Below are 24,713 nucleotides of genomic sequence, written 5' to 3' on the forward strand. Positions count from 1 at the left end.
TGGTACCAATAAAAATTACAGATCACAGTGTAAAAAAATGAGCCCTCATACATCCCCGTATACGAAAAATGAGAACGTTATAGGTGGTCAAAATAGGGCAGTTTTAAACATACTTTTTTTTTTTTGTAAAAAAAAATAAAATTAAAATAAAGATTTTTATTTTAAAGCAGTAGAATAATAGAAAAGTATGTAATCATGGGTATCAGATTAATTGTATTGCCCCACAGAATAAAGAAAACGTCATTATACTATAAAGGGGACAGCATAGAAACAAAACCCTCCAAAATGTGCAAAATTGCTGTTTTCATTTCAATTTTCCCACACAAGTAATAGATATTTTTTTGTTTTCCGTACATTTTAAGGTAAAATAAATTGTCATTACAAAGTACAATTGGTCACGCAAAAAAAAAGCCCTCATATGGGTCTGTGGATGAAAATATATGAGTTATGATTTTTAGAATGTGAGGAGTAAAAAACGAAAATGCTAAAATAAAATTTCCTGTGTCCTTAAGGGTTTAAATAGCTTATGAATCTAAAAAGCGTAGTATATAAAGAAACGTAAGACACAGTTCACACCTTGTACAGTCACACACGTCCGTATAGATCCGTACACCGAGCGCATCACTAGAACTGACAGCTGCGCTCTGCAGTGACGCTCCGGAGGTGGGCGTGGCGCTGGGGATCCGGCGCGTCTTAGCCAATCAGAAGGTAGAGTACCACAGCTGCAGCCAATCACTGCGTGCCTTTTCGGAGCAGCCCCCTCATCCCTGACAATTGTGAGTCCCGGAAGAGCCGGCGCAGAGTGATCAGGCGCTCCCTGCAGTGCTCTGACCTCCGTCATTGGGGCTGCACGGTGTCACAGCAGGCTCTGCATCCAGACTGTGGGGGGCGCTGTCCAATGGAGGGCTGGAGGTAAGGAGCAGCTGCGCTATTATATCAATTAGGAAAATGCAATGAGTCTCTTGTAGAACTACATATCGCAGCATGTCCTGTATAGAGGGAATTGCATTGGAACACATGAGGGGAGCCACAGGTGCTTCATAGTGATCGGTCCCCAGAGCCTCTAATTCAATCTCCGGTGTCAGGGGATCTACTGGTTCTCCGTGTAGGGAATTATCATGTTCCGGCATGATGACACCTGTGCAATGTGCTGATCCTCCTCATACCTGTCATGTGACCTCATCCGGGTTCTCTGCAGATTGTGTGAATGGATGGAGAGAAAATAGTCAATAGAAGATCTGCCAGATGCCATCAGAAGAGATCCGCAGGGGACGGGCAATGGATCTATATGTACATGACTTCAGCGAGATAGATTCTTTACATGTGATGGGACCATCTGAGGAGTACAGGTTGTTGGCAGAGTACAGAGTACAGGTTGTTAGCAGAGTACAGGTTGTTAGCAGAGGAGTACAGGTTGTTAGCAGAGGAGTACAGGTTGTTAGCAGAGGAGTACAGGTTGTTGGCAGAGTACAGGTTGTTAGCAGAGTACAGAGTACAGGTTGTTAGCAGAGTACAGGTTGTTGGCAGAGTACAGGTTGTTGGCAGAGTACAGGTTGTTGGCAGAGTACAGGTTGTTGGCAGAGTACAGGTTGTTGGCAGAGTACAGGTTGTTGGCAGAGTACAGGTTGTTGGCAGAGTACAGGTTGTTGGCAGAGTACAGGTTGTTGGCAGAGTACAGGTTGTTGGCAGAGTACAGGTTGTTGGCAGAGTACAGGTTGTTGGCAGAGTACAGGTTGTTGGCAGAGTACAGGTTGTTGGCAGAGTACAGGTTGTTGGCAGAGTACAGGTTGTTGGCAGAGTACAGGTTGTTGGCAGAGTACAGGTTGTTGGCAGAGTACAGGTTGTTGGCAGAGTACAGGTTGTTGGCAGAGTACAGGTTGTTGGCAGAGTACAGGTTGTTGGCAGAGTACAGGTTGTTGGCAGAGTACAGGTTGTTGGCAGAGTACAGGTTGTTGGCAGAGTACAGAGTACAGGTTGTTGGCAGAGTACAGGTTGTTGGCAGAGTACAGGTTGTTGGCAGAGTACAGGTTGTTGGCAGAGTACAGGTTGTTGGCAGAGTACAGGTTGCCATTAGGACCAGGGCTGGTGCAAGGATTTTTGCCACCCTAGGCGAAAGCTAATTTTGCCGCCCCTCGACCCCACCCTTTGACACTCCCTACCCTTTGACACACTGTAACAAATCCCTCCTCATGTCATCTCTTTACTACCAGAGTGACACTTTGTAACAAGCTCCTCCTTGTGTAATCTTCTTACTTTTGGAGTGACACACTGTAACAAACCTCCACCTTATGTAATCTTCTTACTACTGGGGTGACACACTGTAACAAACCTTCTCCCTAATGGAATTACCTTACTACTTGGGTGACACACTGTAACAAACATACCTAATGGTGCACTTGCACATGCTGTAAGAAGCCGCACACAAGCTTCGACTGTCAGTAACTCCATCATTTTCCTTTTTGCCCGAGCGGGGGTATAGACAGAGTTGTGATGTTGTGAGGCAGAGAACATCAGCGATCATGCCTGTCCGCCTCTGGGGAGCATGTCTCCACTAAAAGGAGTCCTCCTCCGAGTCCTACAGACGTGATCACTAAGGGTGGGTTCACACTGTTTGTAGTGTACGGTTGTTGGATCCGGTTTTGGAGGAGGGAAAACCAGATTTTTCCCCTTAAACTGTCTTCCGACCGGACCAAAACCTGTGGTATACCACGGTTTTAGGTCCAGTCAGAAAACAGAATACGGGGCAAAAATGGGACAACCGGAGTCAGCGTTTGACTCCGGTCGCTCATTGAAATGAATGGGGTTGGGGCTGGATCCGGCTGGGATACGGGAGCGGCCGGTTTTCGCACCTCCCAACCGGATCCAACAACCGTACACTACAATCGTAGTGTGAACCCACCCTAAGGAGCAGCAAGTTCTGCAGCATCCGCGGCCCACTGGCTTTCAGCGCATGCAGGGGGAGGTGACAACTTCTGTTCTTCGTCCTGCGCCCGCGGCTCACAGGAAGAGAAGGAGAGCAGCGCCTGTGGGTAACATGATTGCGGCTGTGGGGGGAGGAAAAGCAGAGCAGTGCCCGCGAGTCATATATGATTAGTTCCCCAGTGCACTGTGGCTGACAATTCATTCGAGGGGCCCGACCGGTATTGTGGTATAGGGGAAAAATTCATATCGTACAGAAAAAAACACACCGGTATATAGGCACTAGGTTATAGTGTATATATTTGGTTATATTGCTATATATATATTGGGTTATAGTGCTGGGTATATATTGGTGTGTGTGTGTGTATGTATATATATATGTATATATAATCTCAACAGGAGAATACAGCAGCACACTGCTAGCACAAAGATACAGATGAAACATGAGTATATAAATAGAACATGAAAAGCTATACAGCTGTAATGCAATAAATGAAGATATGAAACTATGAAAATATGAGGTACTTAGCTTGCAAATTTGGCGCCAAATAGCGCCAATAGATATAGAGAGAGAGATGAGCGAACTTACAGTAAACTCGATTTGTCAAAAACGGCTCGGCAGTTGGACTTTTCCTGCATAAATTAGTTCAGCTTTCAGGTGCTCCCGTGGGCTGGAAAAGGTGAATACAGTCTTAGGAGACTGTTTCCTAGGACTGTATCCACCTTTTCCAGCCCACCGGAGCATCGGAAAGCTGAACTAATTTATGCAGGAAAAGTCATCAACTGCCGAGCCGTTTGTGACAAATCGAGTTTACTGTACGTTCGCTCATCTCTAAAATATATATATATATATATATATATATATATATATATTATAAAAATATTACCATGTCTTGCTTTGGAACAATATTGCAGGCTGCAGCTCTTACATACAGAAGTGTAGTTTATACATTACATAGACTTAAAGAAAATTTGGATTTGCCTTCAGTTTTTGATAGCGAAAAGTGGAGCAATCACTGTAAGACAAACATGCCGTATTTGAGTATAGCACAGTGTTTCCCAACCAGGGTGCCTCCAGCTGTTGCAAAACTACAACTCCCAGCATGCCCGGACAGGCAAAGGCTGTCCGGGCATGCTGGGAGTTGTAGTTTTGCAACAGCTGGAGGCACCCTGGTTGGGAAACACTGGTCTAGCATGAGTAAAATACCATCTACAACGTGCAACTCCGCAGACCTGACCTACACTAGCCGACAGTTTAGCTATCCAGTCTTTGTTAGAGCAGTGTTCCCCAATCAATGTGCCTCCAGCTGTTGCAAAACCACAACTTGGGGGAAAAACTCAGATCGTTGTTGCAGGGAATTGCACATCACTTTTTGGGGGTTCTTTTTGGACCTTTAGTTGGCTAGTTGGACTTCTTATACCTTCATAGTAGAACAGTACCACTTCCATCCCCCTCTAACTGGACATTTTGGGTACCTGTTACCTTTCCTGTATAACTAGAGCGCTGGGCACCTTGGGGGAGATTTATCAAAATCAGTGTAAAGGAAAAGTTGACTAATTGCCCATAGCAACCAATGAGATAACTTTATTTCATGTTTCAGAGGCCATTTTCAAAATGAAAGAAGCAATCTGATTGGTTGCTATGGGCAACTCGTCAACTTTTTCTCTGCACAGGTTTTGATAAATATCCCCCCTTGTTCCTATTATTTTTCACCAGATAACTTGTTGCCTTTTGCTTTAAGCAGAGACGTTTCTATAAGGAATTAATTCAGCACCTACAGAAGGTTATTGTAATTGGTGAAGAATATGCCATATGAAGTGGCACCAGACTGAGGAGGCTACTGTCCAAGTCATGTGACCGTCTGAGTGGGGAGATCAGTTTTGGGTATAAATTCTGTGTGCTTTTCAATAAATGTTAGTCCTGTCTTTACCCTCAGAACTGTTGTTGTTTAGTTATTGAGGAAAGCTAAGAGCTGTAAAGGGAACCAAACATTGGATTTTACCACTTATAACACTTGGCATTGTGTGTCTGTGTGTGTGTGTGTGTGTATATATAGAAAGATAGCCGGCACAACAGCCTAATACACGGGTGCACACTGCCATGGCATCAGAGTATACAAAAAAAAGGATTGCAGCAGCACACATTGGTCCAAAAAATTGAGGCTCTTAGCGCACTTTTTGATCAAAACGTGTCCCCCATCCACCACGGGGAGGTGGCCTCATTTACGATGGGAACCTAGCACAAATTCTGAGCCTAACACTCAGTGTGTGCTGCCTTTATCCATTATATATATATATATATTCTTCGTTCTCACCATCCCCAGGGGATGTTCCTGCCCCCAGGAATGGTGTGGATGTGAAGTTTGTAAGTCTCCCCTGCTGCCTTGTAAGAAGTTCCCTGGGCGGGAAGCTATACTTACCTGGTCCCACCACCCTGGCTGTAGTGACACTGCCTCGGCGGAATTGACAGCCTGCGTTACCTCTGTTCCTTCTGCTTAGGGAGCAGAGCGATGACGCGGACCATCAATCACGCGGAGGGACATCACTACAGCTGGAACGGTGGGACTAGGTGAGTATAGCTCCCCGCCCAGGGGACTACTTAAGGCGTGGCAGAGGAGACTTAAAGACAAACTTCATATCCCCCGGGGATGGTGAGGATGAAGTTTTTACCATATAGGAGTTGCCAAGTGTTATATTCGGTAAAATCTAATGCATAGTTCCCTTAATTTACCACCTACTCTGCATATCCAGAGGGCAATAGAGCTGGATGGGTGTTCCAACATAGCAATGACCCAATAAACACAGCAAAGGCAATAAAGGAGGGGCTTTAGACGAAGCACAAGGTTATGGAATGGCCTAATTATTCTCCAGATCCTAATCCCATAGAAAATCTAAGGAGGGAGTGGAAGGTTCAAGGCCAAACGTCCTGCTTAAAACCTTAAGGCCCCGTTCACACTACGGAGTTCCTGCAGAATTTCCGGGCGGAATTCCGCGGTGTAAACTTTAACATTAGTGTGAACGGGTTTCCGTGAGACCCGTTCACACTGCGGAATTTCAGCGGCTGCGGAATTTCAATGGTGACGGCTCAGTGCCCCGCGGCCCCAGCACCGATGTATGTTCGGCGGCAGCCGCCAGGTGGAAGCCCCGCTCGCGGAGTTCATCTGCGAGAATTCCGATGTGTGAACGCAGCAACCTTTTTAACTTCCCTTGTGCCTGGGCTGAAAAAAAAACGAAAAAAAATAAATTGTAACTCCCCTTTCTACGTTCCCCCGATATCGGCGTCCCGATGCTTCTGGCTTCTTAGGTTCAGAACGTCACACTGCAGTTAGCGTATCGTCGGCCGCAACGATGTCCTGCGTCCCAGTGATAGTCAGAGCGCACTGTCATGTAAGGAGCTCGGGCCCCGCCTTCTCCCTGCTGCCTGGGCTCCTTACATGACGCTCAGCCTATCACCAGCCGAGGCGGGACATTGCTGCGACCGATGATATGCTGACTGCAGTGGGATGTTCCTAACCTAAGAAGCCAGAATCCAGCAGCACCGGAGGAGTGGGACACCGATATCGAGGGGAATGTAGAATGGTGAGTTAAAGTTTTTTTATTTTTTATTTTTTTCAGCCCGGGCACATGGGAAGTTAAAAAGGTTGCGCCGCAGTTCTCCTTTAATGACTTGGAGAGAATCTGTATGGGTAGGGTCACACTGAGTGGATACACAGGGCATTTGGCGTTGCAAAAAATCTGCTGAGTATCCACTGTGTGACCCTACCCTTAAGAGGAAGAAATCCCTCCTGAGATGTGTGTGAACCTGGTGACCAACTCAAGAATCCTCTGACCTCTGTTATTGCCAACAAGGGTCATGCTCTGAAAAGGGGTCAAATATTTATTTCACCAAGTAAAATGCAAATCAATTTAATAATAAATTTGAAATTCGTTTTTCTGGATTTTTTATTTGGTCTCACTGTTCAAATAAACCGACCTTTAAAATTTTATAAGCTGATCATTTCTGTCAGGGGCAAACAAACAAGATCAGCAGGGGATCAAATACTTCTTACCTTCAATGTATGCTGGAGGTCTATATAGCCAGATGGCTTTTTTTTATTATTTTTATTATTATAATAATATCTTATGGTTTTTGATAGGTTTCCTAATATATGTGACAAAATTCTCAATGACACCAGATAAAGGTTACTGGGCCATACCTACCTTTTGTCAGATCCATAACCAAATTAGTTACGGAACTGCATAGGTGTAAAATGTAGCCCTGATATACTATGTGTGTGTATATACTGTATGAACTGTTTAGTTATTAATTTAGTATTGTAAATTCTGCATTATTGGTTCTGATACAGGATCTACAACACTTTCCTGTATGACTTATCCCGTGTCCCATGTTTTGCAGAATGAACCAGTGCTGAGATGGGCTGGTTGCGTCCTGGACTCTTAGTGCCTTGTAAGTCACAATGGCTTCAGAGATGGAGAAGGCTGATGCGCTCCTCCAGACGTTCAGCACCGCGTCCGTGGCCTCCAGTCTAGGATTGGGCATCTTCTGCTTTTTGGCAGACAAAGTGCAGCAAGCCCTCTTCATCCAGCAAAATGATTGGCTTCGAGCCCTGGCCGACAATGCAACCCACGGAGTGATCGGCATGTGGTCGTGGGCCATCGTCATTGGTCTGCGGAAGAGAAGTGACTTCTGTGAAGTTATTCTGGCTGGATTCTTTGCCTGTATTATAGACATGGACCACTTCTTCCTTGCGGGTTCCTTCTCATTACAGGTCAGTATTTTCCTTGTTACATATATCCATTACCTTTGCCGTCTTTTATTAACATGTTACCTCACTGAGAAGAATTTCGAGCCTGTCATCTTTTCATAGTGCTGGTCAGATTTATGGGTTTAAAATTCGGAATGTACTCTGGACTGTTACACTGGTTAAATTATAGGAAATTATAATGTGGTAAGAGGATTATAAATTTAGTACTTCATGGAAGTGTGATACAATTTTTAACGCAGAGGCACGATCAGGGCAAGTGTCACATTGATAGGTGGTGTCCTTCCGTATCCCCCTCTTGTGACACACTCTGCATTTTTTATTTTTTTTCCTGGGATCGTCCCTTCTTTCCAGTGTGGGGGACCTCATCTGGAAAGTGCTGGCCTGGGAAGATCCTGGCACCTATATTTCCAGTTTCTTGGGAACTCTGACCTGCTCTTTCCTGGTCGCCAAAGATCATGGCCTTGAGGATATGTCCCTGTGTTGCCAGCGTACTGGGACAGTATAAAAGAGTTGTACCATACCAGTGTTTTGCGCATGGTGTTATATGGCTTTAGGACTTGATCAGAGAGATCAACTCCCCCCATATACCGATAGTAGTCCAGAATACAATCGGGCTTGAGGACCGGTGTTGTGGTACTTCGCACAGGGACAGGGGTGCTACCGTTACCATGAATTGTGGTCAGCATAAGGACATCCCTCTTATCCTTATACCTGACCAGCAACATATTTTCACTGGTAAGGGCACGGGACTCACCCTTGGGCATAGGTGTCTGTAGGGAGGCCTCTCTGGTTCTCCCGCACAGTCCCAAAAGCGGACGTGGATCTGGCGGCGAGGGATTTGTACAGAGGGATGCTGGTATAAAAGTCATCCATTTACACCTGGTAACCCTTATCCAGCAATGGGTACAAAAGGTCCCAAACTATTTTCCTGCTAACACCCAGAGTGGGGGGGGGGGCATTCTGGGGGTTCAATACAGGAATCCTGTCCCTCATATACTCTAAACTTGCAAGAGTCCCCTGAGGCACTGTCGCAAAGTATGTAGAGTGTCACGCCATACCGCGCCCGCTTAGAGGGAATGTATTGGCAGAAGATGAGTCTCCCCTTAAAACTGATGAGAGACTCCTCGATAGAGACTTCCCTTTGGGGTACGTAGGCCTCCCAAAATTTGGCCCCAAAGTGAGCTATGAATGGCCTGATTTTTGTATAGGCAGTCCTAGGCAGGATCACCTTGGACGGGGGGGGGGGGGGGGGGGGGGAAGCATTTCCGTATGGCCTCAAACCATCCCTGTGTCATTGGCATACTGTAGATTGGGGTGTGGTAGAGGACATCCCCACTCCAGTATTGCCTGACATTTTTTTTTTTTTTTTTTTTTTTTGTGTGTGTGACTAGGCCCATATGCAGCACGAGGCCCGAAAACGTCGTCCTCATTTTTCGGCTGCATCGACGGCGTGCCATCCATTGGGCCTAGCCAAAAACTAATCTGGGTGGTGGGGGATGAACTGTTGGGCGTACAAGTTCATACGACTGACAGTCGTCGCTGAAATAACTGGATTCCTGGGTCGCCAACAAACTCAGGAATCCTAGGCTGATATCCCTCCGGGGCTCTCCAGACAGGTTCACCGGTAGGGAACTCCAGTACACTTGTCTGGGGGGGGGGGTCAGATTCCTATTACGAGCGGCACTATCATGGGGGTGTGTGACTTCGCCTGGCGGTGTCTCTGCCGCCTTTGTAGGGGGCTTATTATCAGCACTAGTTGATAGGCTCTTCCTCGCCCTCACTGGCAGATTGTGTTTTTCTGCGGGGTGTTTGTTTGGTGTACAACTAAATAAAGGTGTGTGTGTGTGTGTGTGTGTGTGTGTGTGTGTGTGTGTGTGTGTGTGTGAGATTCAGGAATCACACACCGTTATTGTATGACAAAAAAAAGCTGCAGCCCAAAAATAAATAGGGGACAGACCACAGTGCCCTGATAGGGCCCGGGTAATGCTGCAAACTGTGCGGGTAATGCTGCAAACTATTCACCTACCTTTCCCTCACAGAAACTCTCCCTGCACTAAATGTGTCAGAAGGCCACTTACACTGCCCTGGGGAGCAGAGATTGGCTCTGAGGGGGGTCCCTGGCTCCTTCTCTCAGCTCTGTCCGCTGACTGAGGTAGGCGGGCTGGCAGAGCTGAGGGAAGGGGACATTAACCCTCCCTCTGACCAATAGATGCTCTTCTGGGTGGTGACATCATCACCACCTCCCCCTAGCAACAGAGGGTGATTGCTTGGTGTGCAGTACACCACCGATCACCCTCTTCTTCCGGGTCACCAGTGAGCCGTATGACCGTAATCGCTGCAAATTGCCAGTCTGAATTGTCTCAGGACTGACCATTTCCCCCCCCCCCCCAGGCGTTGACACTGGATGCCTGCTGAATGTACAGGTACGCCCTGGGTCCTTAAGTCCCAGGACGCCAGGGCGTACCTGTACGCCCTGTGTTTGGGACGGGTTTAGAGACCAAACTCAAACAGGAAATACCCAGTTAGCCTGGCGGTTATGTACTAAAATTACCATATAGTGGATAACCCCTTTTAAGCATTAGGAAGGAGCCTTTATATTAACCGCCCTGGCCACTAAGAAAGCTCTATTAGCAAATATTGCGGGTAAGCCCTGATCATAAGCACGTGTTGTCTACGGGGTGTTAATAGAAATACCTGATCACTTTGTGATGCCAGGGCACCGTTATCCTATACACAGTCCAAGGTTGGAGATAGCTTCTCCTGGGCCAGACACGGGGTGTAAATGAACACAAAAACGTCAAGTTACGGATAACTGTCTTTACTGAGCTGGTGAAGATGGTAATACACAAACAGCTGGCTTTTGATGTGAGAGTGCAGCGTAACCCCTTGGGAGCCCTGTTGCCTTGCTGAGACTTGTGGTGCTTACACCAAACAGATTTATACTGACTTGTGAGACGGAAGATTGAATTCTGCTTGCTGTCAAGGTACTGAAGACTGTTCCGCTGAGGCATGAATTTCGAGTAATCCTTGCAGGATGACCAGTTGAGATATTAGATTTGTAGTAGGCTTCTCCTCGGAGCACACGACACACAGCACACCTGAGCTAAGCTGTTGCTCAGGAGCCTTGTTGGAACTAGACTGACAACCCCCCCCCCCCCATATCTCACTATACAGGGCAGACTTTAGGGGTTCTCATTGGCAGGCAGGGTCACATGGGGTCCAATACAAGGTCTCGTGGGTTACACTCTTAAAGGTACAATAACATAAAACATACAGTACCTAGAACAGAATTAATTTAAGAAAATATATTCTCTGACTTTACAATACACCAAATTAATTTAACAGTAGAACTCTGGTGGGCCCAACGCCTTGTGCTGCCGCGGGACACTGCAGGCCATCCTATAGAGCAGTGGTCTTCAACCTGAGGACCTCCAGATGTTGCAAAACTACAACTCCCAGCATGCCCGGGCAGCCGTTGGCTGCCCGGGCATGCTGGGAGTTGTAGTTTTGCAACATCTGGAGGTCCGCAGGTTGAAGACCACTGCTATAGAGGTCTGTCTGGTGACAGATGACTTGGTCTCTCAGTGGAGGGATGAGGAGGGGGTTTGTCCATTAACAAGTGCTGTAGTTTTCAGTTTGTAGTTATATTTTTAGCAATCGGAGTGTTCAGTCACCAAAAATAGGTCATCTTTGCTCATAGCTTCTGAATATTTGATAGAAAAGCCTTCTGGAATTTTACTTCTGACTGGCTTCCATTTGTCCTTGACATTCCATTGTTAAAAGCGTACTCCGGTGAAAAACTTTTTTTTTATTTTTATTTTTTTTTAAATCAACTGGTGCCAGAAAGTTAAACAGATTTGTAAATTACTTATATAAAAAAAAATAAAAAAAATAAAATCTTAATCCTTCCAGTACTTATTAGCTGCTGAATACTACAGCGGAAATTTTTTATTTTTTTTTGAAACACAGAGCTCTCTGCTGACATCATGAGCACAGTGCTCTCTGCTGACCTCTCTGTCCATTTTGTGAACTGTCCAGAACAGCATATGTTTGCTATGGGGATTTTCTCCTACTTTTGGACAGTTCCTAAAATGGACAGAGATGTCAGCAGAGAGCACTGTGCTCGTGAAGTCAGCAGAGAGCTCTGTGTTTCAAATGGAAAATAATTTCCGCTGTAGTATTCAGCAGCTAAGAAGTACAGGAAGGATTAAGCTTTTTTAATAGAAGTAATTTACAAATCTGTTTAACTTTCTGGCACCAGTTGATTTAAAAAAAATAAAAAATAAAAAATAAAAAAATAAAAAAAATTTCACCGGAGTACCCCTTTAATCAGCATTATGTGGTTCAGCAATATAGATGGTGACGTAGCAGTGGCTCAGTATACGGGGGAGACCTCACCAGTGTATCGGTCACTCTCCAGACGGATGTGGTTGTCAGAATGCACCGCTGATAAACACCATTTATTTATCATTATCCTAATTAGAGATGAGCGAACTTACAGTAAATTTGATTCGTCACAAACTTCTCGGCTCAGCAGTTGATGACTTTTCCTGAGTAAATTAGTTCAGCTTTCCGGTGCTCCAGTGGGCTGGAAAAGGTGGATACATTCCTAGGAAAGAGTGTCCTAGGACTGTATCCACCTTTTCGAGCCCACCGGAGCACCGGAAAGCTGAACTAATTTATTAAGGAAAAGTCATCAACTGCCGAGCCGAGAAGTTTGTGACGAATCGAATTTACTGTAAGTTCGCTCATCTCTAATCCTAATGACTGACCTGCCATTCTGGCCGCAGCTAATGACTTTCCTGATCGATCGCTCTTTCTTTAGTTTTCCTCTCGCACCACCAGGGAAAAATACAATATTTTGTGTCTCACTTGTTGTTTAAATACAGAGTGAATTAAACCGTGGGTCTGGTATTGAATGGTTAACCTTCCATAAACCTCCCGGGCGGGTAGACACGAGTCGATCTGGTGGCTGTTTTATTCGCGATTTTCAAAAATTCGATCAAAACTGTGACTGCAAACACTAGAAATGAGTGAAGTTACAGTAATTCGATTCGTCATGAACTTCTCGGCTCGGCAGTTGCTGACTTTATCCTGCATAAATGAGTTCAGCTTTCAGGTGCTCCGGTGGGCTGGAGACTCTCTCTTAGGACTGTATCCACCTTTTCCAGCCCACCGGAGCACCTGAAAGCTGAACTAATTTATGCAGGATAATGTCAGCAACTGCCGAGCTGAGAAGTTCATGACGAATTGAATCACTGTAACTTCTCTCATCTCTACCAAATACCATAATAAACAAGGACAGAAAGCCACCTGTACTCTGAGGCCATGTTCACAAATAATGCAAATCATGTTTAAAAAAAAACAGTTCAGAAAATTGTTTCAAGTGCCCAAAAAAACCTTAACATTTTGCGACCTCCTATGCCTATAAAAGCTAATTTTTGTTTTTGTGAGGCTTAAAATGTGTGTGCACCTAGTCTGAAGCTATAAAGAAGCTTCACCAATGGAGATGCCCTGATTTTGTGATTGTTGAATATTGTAAAGTGATCCCTCTAATATCAGAATACAGGCTGCCATATGATTTAGGGAGCTGCTCTTAATATTCTAGCCTATTGTTCTATTATCTCTTTTACTATAGTGAATTTATAGTCTCATTAGGACTCAGTCTCAATGTAATTGTTGCTTGTCTCAGGCTGATCCACCAGGGAGCCGGTGAATATCCCGGTGGGGCCTCCAACCAAGCCTGGAGAGCGAAGAGCACAATAGCGCTGCTGCTCTTTAGGGCCCAATACACAACGTATTTTCTGAGCGGAATTCCGCTTAGAAATTCTGGTGCAGCAGACTCCTTTTTTTTGTTTTTATTCGGATTCTGCTGCAGCATTCACGCTACAGAATTTTCATGTTCATTCTTTTGGCGGCCTCCGCTCTGAAATGCATTGCCGTCTATTGAGATTGATGCATTTTCGAGCAGTCCTAGTGCCAGCTAGTTTTGCTGGCACCTGCTACATACGGAATTTCTGCCCAGAATATCTCAAGCAGCGATTCTGTAGTGTGGTTATGATGCACCGGTGCTTACTGGTGTCAGGACAAGATGTGGGGTGGTAATGTCTAGGGCAGGAGAGCAGTGGTGAAAAAAAGCAGGGGTCTGGTCTGAGGTCTTAAAGGGGTACTCCAGTGGAAATTTTTATTTTATTTTTTTTAAATTAAATCAACTGGTTCCAGAAAGTTAAACAGATTTGTAAATGACTTTTATTTAAAAAAAAATAAAAAATAAAAAAATAAATAAATAAATAAATAAATAATTAATAAATAAATGAAAATCTTTACCCTTCCAGTACTTTTAAGCAGCTGTATGCTACAGAGGAAATTCTGTTTTTTTTTTTTTTTTTTTATAACTTTTTTGTCTTGTCCACAGTGCTCTCTGCTGACCCCTCCGTCCATGTCAGGAACTGTCCAGAGCCACATATGTTTGTTATGGGGAATTTCTCCTGCTCTGGACAGATCCTGATACGGGCATCAGGTGTCAGCAGAGAGCACTGTGGACAAGATAAATAAGAAATTTGCAAAAGAAAAGAATTTCCTCTGTAGTATACAGCTGTGTAAAAATACTGGAAGGGTAAAATTTTTTAATTGAAGTAATTTACAAATCTGTTTAACTTTCTGGCACCAGTTCATTTAAAAAAAAAAAAATAAAGAAATAAGTAAATATATACATTTTCCACCAGAGTTCCCCCCCCCCCCCCCCCACCCTTTTTATTTTTATTTTATTTTTTTATTTTCTTTTTAATTATTTTTTCTTCTGAATACTCTTGTTGCCCCTTCATCCCTGCTCTAGTATAATGTGAATGATGTTGTCTGTGCGATTTCTTCTCGCTGCGACAAGTAATGGGCCTGTACTGTAGTAATAGAGGCTGTTTACCTCCTATACCATAGGGAGGCTATTGATGTAATGAAAGTGCCGCCGGCATCGAGTGTCAGCGCCAGAGCTCTGATCCATTAATCTTCTCATTGAGTAACCTTTTTGTGCTGTGAGAGTTTGTTTCACCTCGGAAAGTAGGATTATGAATCAATGCTAAGTCTTCGAGTCACTTTAGGATACAGCTGCGATATAGGACACGCGGAGCAGGGGTTGGGATCCTCCTTTACTGGCAGTTGGGGTCATTACTACGTCAAGCAAAATATCAGTCATACAGCTTTGGAAAGTATTTTCGAATTGTCATTAATTTATTATTATTTTTTTTTATTGTGTTTTTAGGATTTTTTTTATTTATTGAAGACCTATCCACTTTGCATGGGGTTCTACACCCAATGCCCTGCTGGTCAACTGATTGGGCCACTGTGCTTGTGCAAGCACTGCGGCTTCTTCACCCACTATCGGGCACTGCTCCGCATGGTTGGTAGCAGATTTATCTAGGATCTCAGCTCACTAAATGGGGGTGAGGTAATAATAATACCAGGTACATCTGCTTCCCAGTGAGTTAGTGCTTTAGTAGTAAGTGAAGAGGCTACGGCTGATTGGGGAGGTATTCAGAAATCAGCCCCTCACCGAACTGAGATTGATGGCCTATCCCAGTGTTTCCCAACCAGGGTGCCTCCAGTTGTCGCAAAGCTAAAACTCCCAGCATGACCGGACAGCCAAAGGCTGTCCGGGCATGCTGGGAGTTGTAGCTTTGCGACAACTAGAGGCACCCTGGTTGGGAAAAAAGTAAAAACCACCAGTAAAAAAAAACCTGTCTGGGAGTCTCCAGCAATAGGGTGCTGTCAGCTGTAGCCACTAGGGAGAGCTTACTGTATGAATAGTCAGTCCCCACCAATGTGATCTGGACTTTGGTGAGGATTCGATACCTGGTGCCCCATGATCTGCTGTTTTGAAGTGGTTGCATCTCCTCAGCTTCTTCATTGTTTTCCAGCCACAGCTCCATATGTTTATAGTGGTCAAGTTGGGTACTGCAGTTCAGTCCCATTAACTGGAATGGGACTGAGTTTTAGGGTGCGTTCCCACAGGGCGTATACGCAGCGTATTTGACGCTGCGCAAATTTTACGGCAGCAGCGGGAAATATGCTGCGTATCCCTTGCTCACTATACACACAGGGCTTTCCGGCGGCAGCCCTATGTGTGCAGTGTGTTTTGGAGGAGCCGCGCGTCAGACACGCCGGCACACGGCCCCGCCTCCAAAACTCACTACACACATAGGGCTGCCGCCGGAAAGCCCTGTGTGTGTATAGTGAGCAAGGGATACGCAGCATATTTCCCGCTGCTGCCGTAAAATTTGCGCAGCGTCAAATACGCTGCGTATACGCCCTGTGGGAACGCACCCTTAAAGAGCTGCAGTACAGCGCTGTGCCTGATTGAACTATGAAGGGGTTGCGGCACTTGCTGGATTGCCAAAACACCTTAAGGGTCTATTCACACGTACAGATATGATGCGCAGGATTTCAAGCTGTGTTCAGTTTACATTGAAATCTGCAGCAGAAAATCCTGCGCGGTAAATCTGCACAGAATACTGTATGTGTGAATAGACCATAAGGGTGCATTCCAACCTGGCGTATACGCAGCCTATTTCACGGCAGACCTATGCGTGTAGTGAGTTTTGGAGGCGGAGCTGTGTGCCGGCGTTACTGTGATGCACGGCTCCGCCTCCAAAACTCACTGCCCACACAGGGCTGCTGCTGGAAAGCCCTGTGTATAGTGAGTGAGGAATACGCAGCGTATTTCCTGCTGCTGCCACAAATTTTGCGCAGCGCTAGGTGGGAATGCACACTAAATCAGCCAATTTGTGGGTATGTTGAGAGTCAGACCCCCATGATCTGATCTTGATGGCCTGTCTTAAGCCCCAGAAAACCTCTTTAAGCTGGTCGGTGGTAGGATAGCTGTCTGCCGAGCAGTATATATCTCCCCAGATTCTCAAGAACACACACATGTATTCTATCTCTAAATCACAAGGTTAAAACCATTAGGGGTGACTGGTTGAATTCCATCCACGTTATTCTTCTTTCCCTAGACATTGGGAGACTACTGGACTTTTCTCATAGACATGCAGTTGTCATCTGCCTATTGCTATTTTTAATGTTACTCAAGTAGACAATGTATAGCTTGCCAGAGGGTCAAACCTTTATGTACTTGTTGTCATTCTCTTTTCAAACAATTTAATTCCATTTCATAGCCTATGCCTTTAAAATGTAAAAATCTTTTCATTTACCAAAAATGACTCCTTACCCCAGAAAAAAAGCTCTTGGCCACTAGGTGTTTCCTTTCCTGGCAATCTGCTATTCACTCCCTGTTTTTAGTCAGTCTGTAGTAACATAGACACCAAGACAGAACACAGAAGGAGAGTTCAAGGCTTAGTTCCTTATTATGTGCAGGAAAGGGGGAGAGAACCTGGACCATATACCTGCAATCTGTGAGTCTGTATGCATCCTCCAGAGGATCCACAATATCACTCAAAGTTAAATTAAGCTGCCCCCTTGGGCAGTGAGTTGTCTCAATACTATGTACACAGGTCTGCCTCCTGCATTTAATCCCATTTCCCCCTGCCTTTAGCTTATCATCATCATCATCATCATCATCTTCATCATCATCCTCATTATGAGCAGCAATAATTCAGTGCTTGGTGTAACCCATTCTTTGCTGTGCAGTTGCTGTTTGTTTCTGCTCTTATACCCCTTTCCCTTCCTACAGTGCTGTAATGTAAATCATCCCCTGTTCAGACCAGAGCACTTTTACTAACACTATGTCATAACATGGCAGAGAAGAGTTTTATTTTTTTTGCTGTGATTGGTCAGACAAGTAAGGGAAAGGGAAGTGCCCGTGTGAGTTCTGCTAAACAGGCCATCTTTATTTTTTTTATTTTACTCCCCCAGAAATGGAGAGAATGAGAAATAGTTGTGCACCATGGAGCAATAGCACTAAAATCCCCTTGTAACAACTCTGAAGGGTTAATCCAACCAAACCATGCAGTTTTTTTAAACACCACTTGTAATGACATGTGTGATTTGAAGCATGCAATTCTTGGTGGTTCTACGATCGTGTTTGGCAAAATAGATATTTGCACAGCCCAAGACAACAGAGTGAAAAAATGAGAAAACCAGTATATTTGGCGTGTAGTCAGCACGGAGCGTTGTCGGATGTGAACGCTTTCCTCTTATGATATATTATGATGGCAAATTGTCAGACGCTATGAATGGAAGATCGGATCCTGCCTCTTATTGGGGTCAGGAACAGATGAGGTTAAATGTTAATAAAGCGTTTGTAGCAGAATGAAAACACGCAGCCTAGTGATGCGCCATGTGGGCGGTTGCCATAGAAACAGAGACCGGTTCAGAGAAGAAAGCCGTATGTGTAGCCTGCCAGCGAGGAGATGGGATTAATTTCGGTACAGTAGCTACATCAGGGGCAGTGCATGTGCTGGCATCTTGTATTCGTGTTTTTTTTTTTTTTTTGGTCAGGATGCAGACCAAGGTGGCTGACCGTGATAGCACGTCCTATAATAAGGAATATACTATGTGCTGTGCCAGCCTGCACAAGGGCATTGCCTGACAGGCATCATTGGGCACTAAAAGTCCAAAAGCTGCAAGTGCTATAATTGTGTTTAAAAAAATAAATAAAAAATAAGCGTGCAAAAAGATAAAAAAAAAAAGTAATATATATATTAGAATTTTTTTTCCAACTTTAAATTATTTTTAAACAAATCTTAAAAAAAATAAATACTGTGTGTATGTGTATATATATATATATATATATATATATATATGTGTGTGTATATATATATATGTGTATATATATATATATATATATATATATATATATATATATATATATATATATATATATATATATATATAAATTAATATTATTATTTTTTTTTATCGGCGTATTACGTGCACCCCCATTTTAACAGGTAAATTTAAGTAAAAAAAAATTTATGTATAATAAATGACTTGGACTAAATGCCACATCATCCCCCCCCAACTTCGTTTTTTCTTCTGCACCTCAGTTTGGTCCTGTCCCCTCCAGTGCCCCATCATTCCTTCCCTTTTTATCAGTCCCACATTTACCCCTCTCATCATCCCCCCCCCCCCATGTCTCATCATTTCCCCCTGTCATAGACCACCACTAGCCATACAGACATTAAGCCTTTAGTGCCTCCCATCATTCTCTTCCCCCCCCCCCCCCATCATGTTCCTCCTATGCTATTCTTCCCCTCCCTCATCATTCCCCCTTTCCCAATGCTTTTTATAGTTTTTTTAATTTTTAATTTTCCTTACCTGGCTGCGCTTCGGCAGGCCAGGTCAGGCCGGGGGGGTGTCTTGCGGGCTGCGGTCAGTGAAGCAGATGAATGACGTCCTCTGCTGGCTTCTCTGCGCGGCATCAAGGACGTCACTTTTCATTTCCTGCAGCCGCCGCGAGTCAGAGTTGGGAGTGCGGCGAGTACAGGAAATGAAAAGTGACGTCTCTGATGCCGCGCAGAGAATCCGGGAGAGGACGTCATTCATCTGCTTCATGACCACACAGCCCGCAAGACCCCCCCCCCACCTGACCTGGCCTGCCGAAGCGCAGTCAGGTCAGGTAAGGGGAAAAAAAAAAACTATGAAAAGCGGGGAAAAGGGGGAATGATGAGGGAGGGGAGGTAAGAAAAATTTAAAGCGGAGCGGGAAGGAGACGCTGCTGGTCACTGATTTAAAGCGGCCGTGCTGCTAATACTTCACAAGCTGCTGCGGCCGCTTTAAATCAGTAACCAGAAGATTTATCGGCGTATAACACGCAGGCAGGCTTTTTACCTTAAATTTAAGTTTTAAAAGTGCGTGTTATATGCCGATAAATACGGTATATAAAATTGATATTTGTAATTATGTTGACCTAAAGGATCAAGATAACATGTCACTTTGAAAAATGAAGGGTGTCATCCACATATGGGTCTGTAGATGTTAAAATATAGAAGTGATGGCTATTCAGAGGAAAGGAGAAAAAGGCATACATTATAATTTCCAGCAGTTAATGAAAGTTGGTGCTGCCATTCCATTCAGGCAGGGGACATACGCCGTCCGTTAACATGATTTGCGGGGTTTCCTGCGGTCGGACCTATCCTGTAGATATGCGATTTCTTTTTGATCTTGGAATAACCCCTTTTAAATCCTGAATCCACTCATTGTACAGCTGTCCCGCACTACACTGCTCCTTGCAGCATTTAGGAAGCTGAGTTTTGGGGTGTTGTTTGCTTGGTTCCTTACATGAAGAGCAGGTGCGGACCCTCTTGTATGACATGGGGGGGGGGGGAAATAATATAGATTGGCTTTACATGACGTGTCATTCCATGATAATTACAATAATACCTTAATTTCCATATAATCTGGTTTGTAGCCCTATTATAATTCACTATTTTTTTTCTATCTGTCCATAGGCTGCTCTACACCTCCCCCGTCGTCCTCCTCTTCATTGTACAACACTGATCCCTATTCTGGCCCTTGCTCTGAAGTTCCTCATGCAGCTCTTGAGGTTGAAGGACTCTTGGTGTTTCCTGCCTTGGATGTTGTTCATCTCTTGGACTTCCCACCACGTCCGGGATGGAATCCGCCACGGGCTTTGGCTGTGTCCATTTGGAAAGACTGGTGCACTTCCATATTGGCTTTATGTGGCCATCACCGCCTCGCTCCCCAATCTATGCTCCCTCGTCATGTACCTAACCGGGACCAGAGAAATGATGACCAAGAAGCACGGAATCCACATTGATGTCTGAAGAAAGGACATGATGGTTTAGGGGGAAAAAAATTACATTCCAAGAATCACTATGATGGTTTACAGGTCTACAGACGCTCATTTCATGACTATGTATATATATTTAGAGAGAGAGAAATCCTGTATATTAGCTACTATATAGATATAGACAGCTTCCCTGTAAGGCCATCAGCAGAATACAAGCGGTTTTACAATATATGGAGTCTGTGTCTTTCATTGTAATCTACTGTTATCCAGACACAAAGTCCTTTACACTTATAGGGTCTGGGGGATTCGCTATATATACTCCTGAAGGTGGGAAACAGGTAACATTACCATTTTTATGTCCTCTTGTCTCAGGCTCTGAGCCATTCCTTCCACATATGGATCTAAAAATCAGATGTCAAACTTAAAGGGGTACTCCACCCCTAGACATCTTATCCCAGGGGTCTCAAACTGTGGCCCTCCAGATGTTGCAAAACTTCAACTCCCAGCATTCCCGACAGCCGTTATCTGCAACAAATGGCTGTCTGGGCATGTCCGGGCATGCTGGGAGTTGAAGTTTTGCAACCTCTGGAGGGCCACCAGTTTGAGACCCCTTTCTTATCCCCTATACAAAGGATAGGGGATAAGATGTCTGATCGCGGGGGTCCCACCGCTGGGGACTAAAGCTCCTAAAACCCCTAAAAGGCCCCCTTTTATGCATACTTTTTCATGCATTTTTTTTTTTTTTTTTTTTTTTTTTAGTGTTTGTAGTTTTTTTTTTTCTAAATTCTAATGCTAGTACATGCAGTTTTTTTTATTTTTTATATTTTTCTAGTGTAAGCTTTCTAATAAGTCATGTTTCAATAAAAGCATGCTTATTATTTTATTCCTAACCATTGTAGCAATTACAGTAATATTCTGGATTATTGGAACACTTAGACCCAGTAAGGTTGGCAGTTTACTAAAAATGCTGAACTGCTGTGTCCGAGGCATCTTCAATGTAGTGAAAAGAATTACTTCTAGTAATGGAAAACATTGCAGACAATTTTAAGGGTCTGGCTACCTAAACCTCACTCATAGTTAGCTGGAGGGGGCGGGCGTGACGTCACGAGGGGGCGGCCGCGAACACGGAAGCCCGCGCACAGTGTTCGGAGTAATGAACTTCCGGACGCTGCGAGTGGAGCTCCGAAAGGCAGGGCAGCGCACAACCCCTTTTTTAATAGCTCTCTCCCTCTTTGCGTATAGTAGGAGATCTTTTAGTTAAAGGGGTATTCCAGTGAAAACAATATATTTATTTTTTATTTTTTATATATATATATATATATATCAACGGCTACAGAAAGTTAAATAGACTTGTTAATTACTTCTATTTAAAAAAAATAATCTTAATCCTTCCAGTACTTATTAGCTGCTGAAGTTGAGTTGTTCTTTAATGTCTGACAACAGTGCTCCCTGCTGACACCTCTGCTCTGGACAGTTCCTGAGAGAGACAGAAGAGATTTGCTTCTATTCTGGACAGTTCCTGAGACAGTCATAGGTGTCAGCAGAGAGCAGTCAGACAGAAAAGAACTCAACTCAACTCAACTTCAGTAGCTGATAGATTTGTAAATTCTATTAAAATCTTGTCTAACTTTCTGGAGCCAGTTGATATGAAAAATGTGTTTTACTGGAATAACCCTTTAAGGCTGGTGGAGCATGGAGAAGCTGCAAGGGACCGCCCCAACAACTCATGGTTCAGGCAGCATTAACATGATGATAGGATCTGCCCACACAGCCAATCACTGGCCCCAGCAGTGCCTCGTCTTTTGATTTGATGAGGCAGCAGGTCCTACTTTGAGCACTTGTCTTGGAAGAAGACGAGATTGGGGGATTGGATGGAGCAGAACTGGAGATGCAGGAAACCAGGGCTAGGTAAGTATGGCTTTTTCTTTTTTTTTTTCTTCTTCAAGCACGTCGGCTTGAGGAAGTGCGTCAACATGCAGGAAACGGTCGTCACATGACGCCCCCGCTCTCCGTCATTCTCCCTGACCTGCTGCTGTTTTTATAACAACTGAAGAATAAAGTACCCCACGTTTTCGGTGAGTGCCGTCTTGTCTCTTCTATTGTGTACACTATGTACAATCAGATGCTTCTTTTGGATAATTATTAAAATAAAAAGCAAAGAAAAAAACCTTACTGAGAAGTGACCTAGTGCGATTGACTTCACTACTGTAGCGACCATTATTTGGTCACATTATGGCCTATCTAAGACATTTGTATCCCTCCTCTGTCTCCACTCACTTCTTCTTAGGCCAGGTTCACACTGCTGAATTGGAGCGCAATGTAACTCCACTGCACAGTCCACACTACAGAGTTTTAGTGGTGGAGTTTCTACTGCCAAAAGAATGATGTGGAATCTGTCTGTAGTCCTAGTCCTAGTGTTAAATGATTTAGTCAAGGCCGGGCACACTAGGAATCGCTCAGGTAATTCCTCGGTGTGAACCCTGCCTTATAGGTGTTTTATCCCTTGTAGTCCAAAATCATAATGCAGCCTGTGCTGCCAAACAGTAATGAAGCATCCGGAGAGGTTCAGAATATTTCCAGAACTCCCCAGAAGCACACACTCACACTCACTCACTCACACACACACACACACACACACACACACACACACACACACACACGCACGTGCACGCACTCACTCACACTCTCACACACTCTTCTGTACTCTCTCTGGCAGCATCCATAGACAATAAATGGAGTGGCAGTGTGCATGTGTGACCATTGCGTTAGGAAAATCGGGGACCCTGTTCTCACAATTGCAGGGGTCCCAGCAGTCAGACCAGTTTTTTTTTTTTCTGCCCCTAAAATGTGTTCAAGACCGTCCGGGCAGCTGCTGCAGAATATCATCATTCACACCTCAGCTGCTGCTGAACATCATAATACATACCCTAATCCTACAGAACATCACAGTCCTCAGCTGCTGCAGAACACCATAATATACATGCCGTATCTACAGAACATCATAATACACATGCGGTATCACATATCCTACAGAACATCACAATACACAGCACAGATGCTGCATAACATCTTAGAACACACCTCAGCTGCTAAAGAACGTCAATTATACAGCTAATTCAGGACATTGCAATACACAGATTAGGTGCTGCAGAACAGCTTAGTACACACCAGATGCTGCAGAACATCATAACACACACACACCAGATGCTGCAGAACATCATAACACACACCAGATGCTGCAGAGCATCATAACACACACACCAGATGCTGCAGAGCATCATAACACACACACCAGATGCTGCAGAACATCATAACACACACCAGATGCTGCAGAACATCATAACACACACCAGATGCTGCAGAACATCATAACACACACCAGATGCTGCAGAACATCATAACACACACCAGATGCTGCAGAACATCCTAACACACACCAGATGCTGCTGACCTCTTTGAAAAGGATGATGAAGTTTCATATCATCAATGGAAAGGGGGTCCTCTTTACACTTTTTATAAAGACATTCCGCAGCAGCTCAGATGTGTTATATATACTAAGTGGGGGACATGTATCATTATTTGTGTATGGTAGAAGCAGTTTACCCCTTTTCCCGAATCCTAAATTATGCGCAGAAGCGCTAAATTTATCAATCAAGCACAATGAGCTTCATAAATTGCAGGTAAATATAGTAATCTCCTCAATCCACTCTTTGGAAAATAGAATCGATGATTTAGAGCATCTTGCTACGTTAAGTCCAAGATGGCTTATATTTACGCAAAAAAACGGTTCTTGCGGCAACATTTTTGGTGTAAAGGAAAAGTACGCAGGTAATAAATCCATGCGTACTATAGATGTCACTCCAAGGTACCCTGATTCGGTCACATCTGGAGGACATTCTCTACCAAAACGTGCACAAAAAAAGAGCTTGCGCAAAATTTGGTGAAAAAATATACACACAAAACAGGGTGTGTATGTTACTTCATTACATCCAAATGGCTAAAGATACTAACATGAAACTTGGCCCACATGTTACTTATATGTAACCAACAAACATAGGATAGGTGATTTAACCCTTACTCACCCCATTTACCAGGGTCGGGGTTTTTGTTTAAAGTCCCATACAAGTCAATGGGAAATGTTTGTTCCCACATAATTTCCGTATGGCTGGAGATATTTCAATAATACCTGGTACACATACGGGTCGGGATATGAGGACAGGATATGGGGTCGGGATATAACAATATATGAGGACGGGATATGACAACAATATATGAGGACGGGATATGAAGTCAAAAGCTTCCTCTGTTGATTTTCCTCCATAACAAGG

General features: G+C 44.2%; 1 protein-coding gene across 2 annotated transcripts; it reads left to right on the top strand.

Moving 5' to 3' along the window:
• Positions 1–758: 758 nt before the first annotated feature.
• Positions 759–20,630, top strand: TMEM267 (transmembrane protein 267). Of its 2 annotated transcripts, none has more exons than XM_056552489.1 (3): positions 759–912; positions 7,316–7,688; positions 20,084–20,630. In XM_056552489.1, exons 2-3 carry the CDS (start codon positions 7,377–7,379, stop codon positions 20,417–20,419), a joined length of 648 nt encoding a protein of 215 aa, XP_056408464.1. In that variant the 5' UTR covers positions 759–912; positions 7,316–7,376; the 3' UTR covers positions 20,420–20,630. The 2 variants fall into 2 exon arrangements, with proteins under 2 accessions (XP_056408464.1, XP_056408465.1); XM_056552490.1 differs by lacking the exon at positions 759–912 and adding an exon at positions 4,677–4,804.
• Positions 20,631–24,713: the final 4,083 nt, after the last annotated feature.

This window comes from Hyla sarda, chromosome 1 (genome assembly GCF_029499605.1).
Source record: "Hyla sarda isolate aHylSar1 chromosome 1, aHylSar1.hap1, whole genome shotgun sequence".
NCBI lineage: Eukaryota > Metazoa > Chordata > Amphibia > Anura > Hylidae > Hyla > Hyla sarda.

Excerpts from the sequence above, each read along its gene's own strand:
- TMEM267 (XM_056552489.1), top strand. The coding sequence starts at position 7,377 with ATGGCTTCAGAGATGGAGAAGGCTGATGCGCTCCTCCAGACGTTCAGC. Across the intron at positions 7,689-20,083 it reads CGGGTTCCTTCTCATTACAG|GCTGCTCTACACCTCCCCCG; the intron begins GTCAGTATTTTC and ends ATCTGTCCATAG.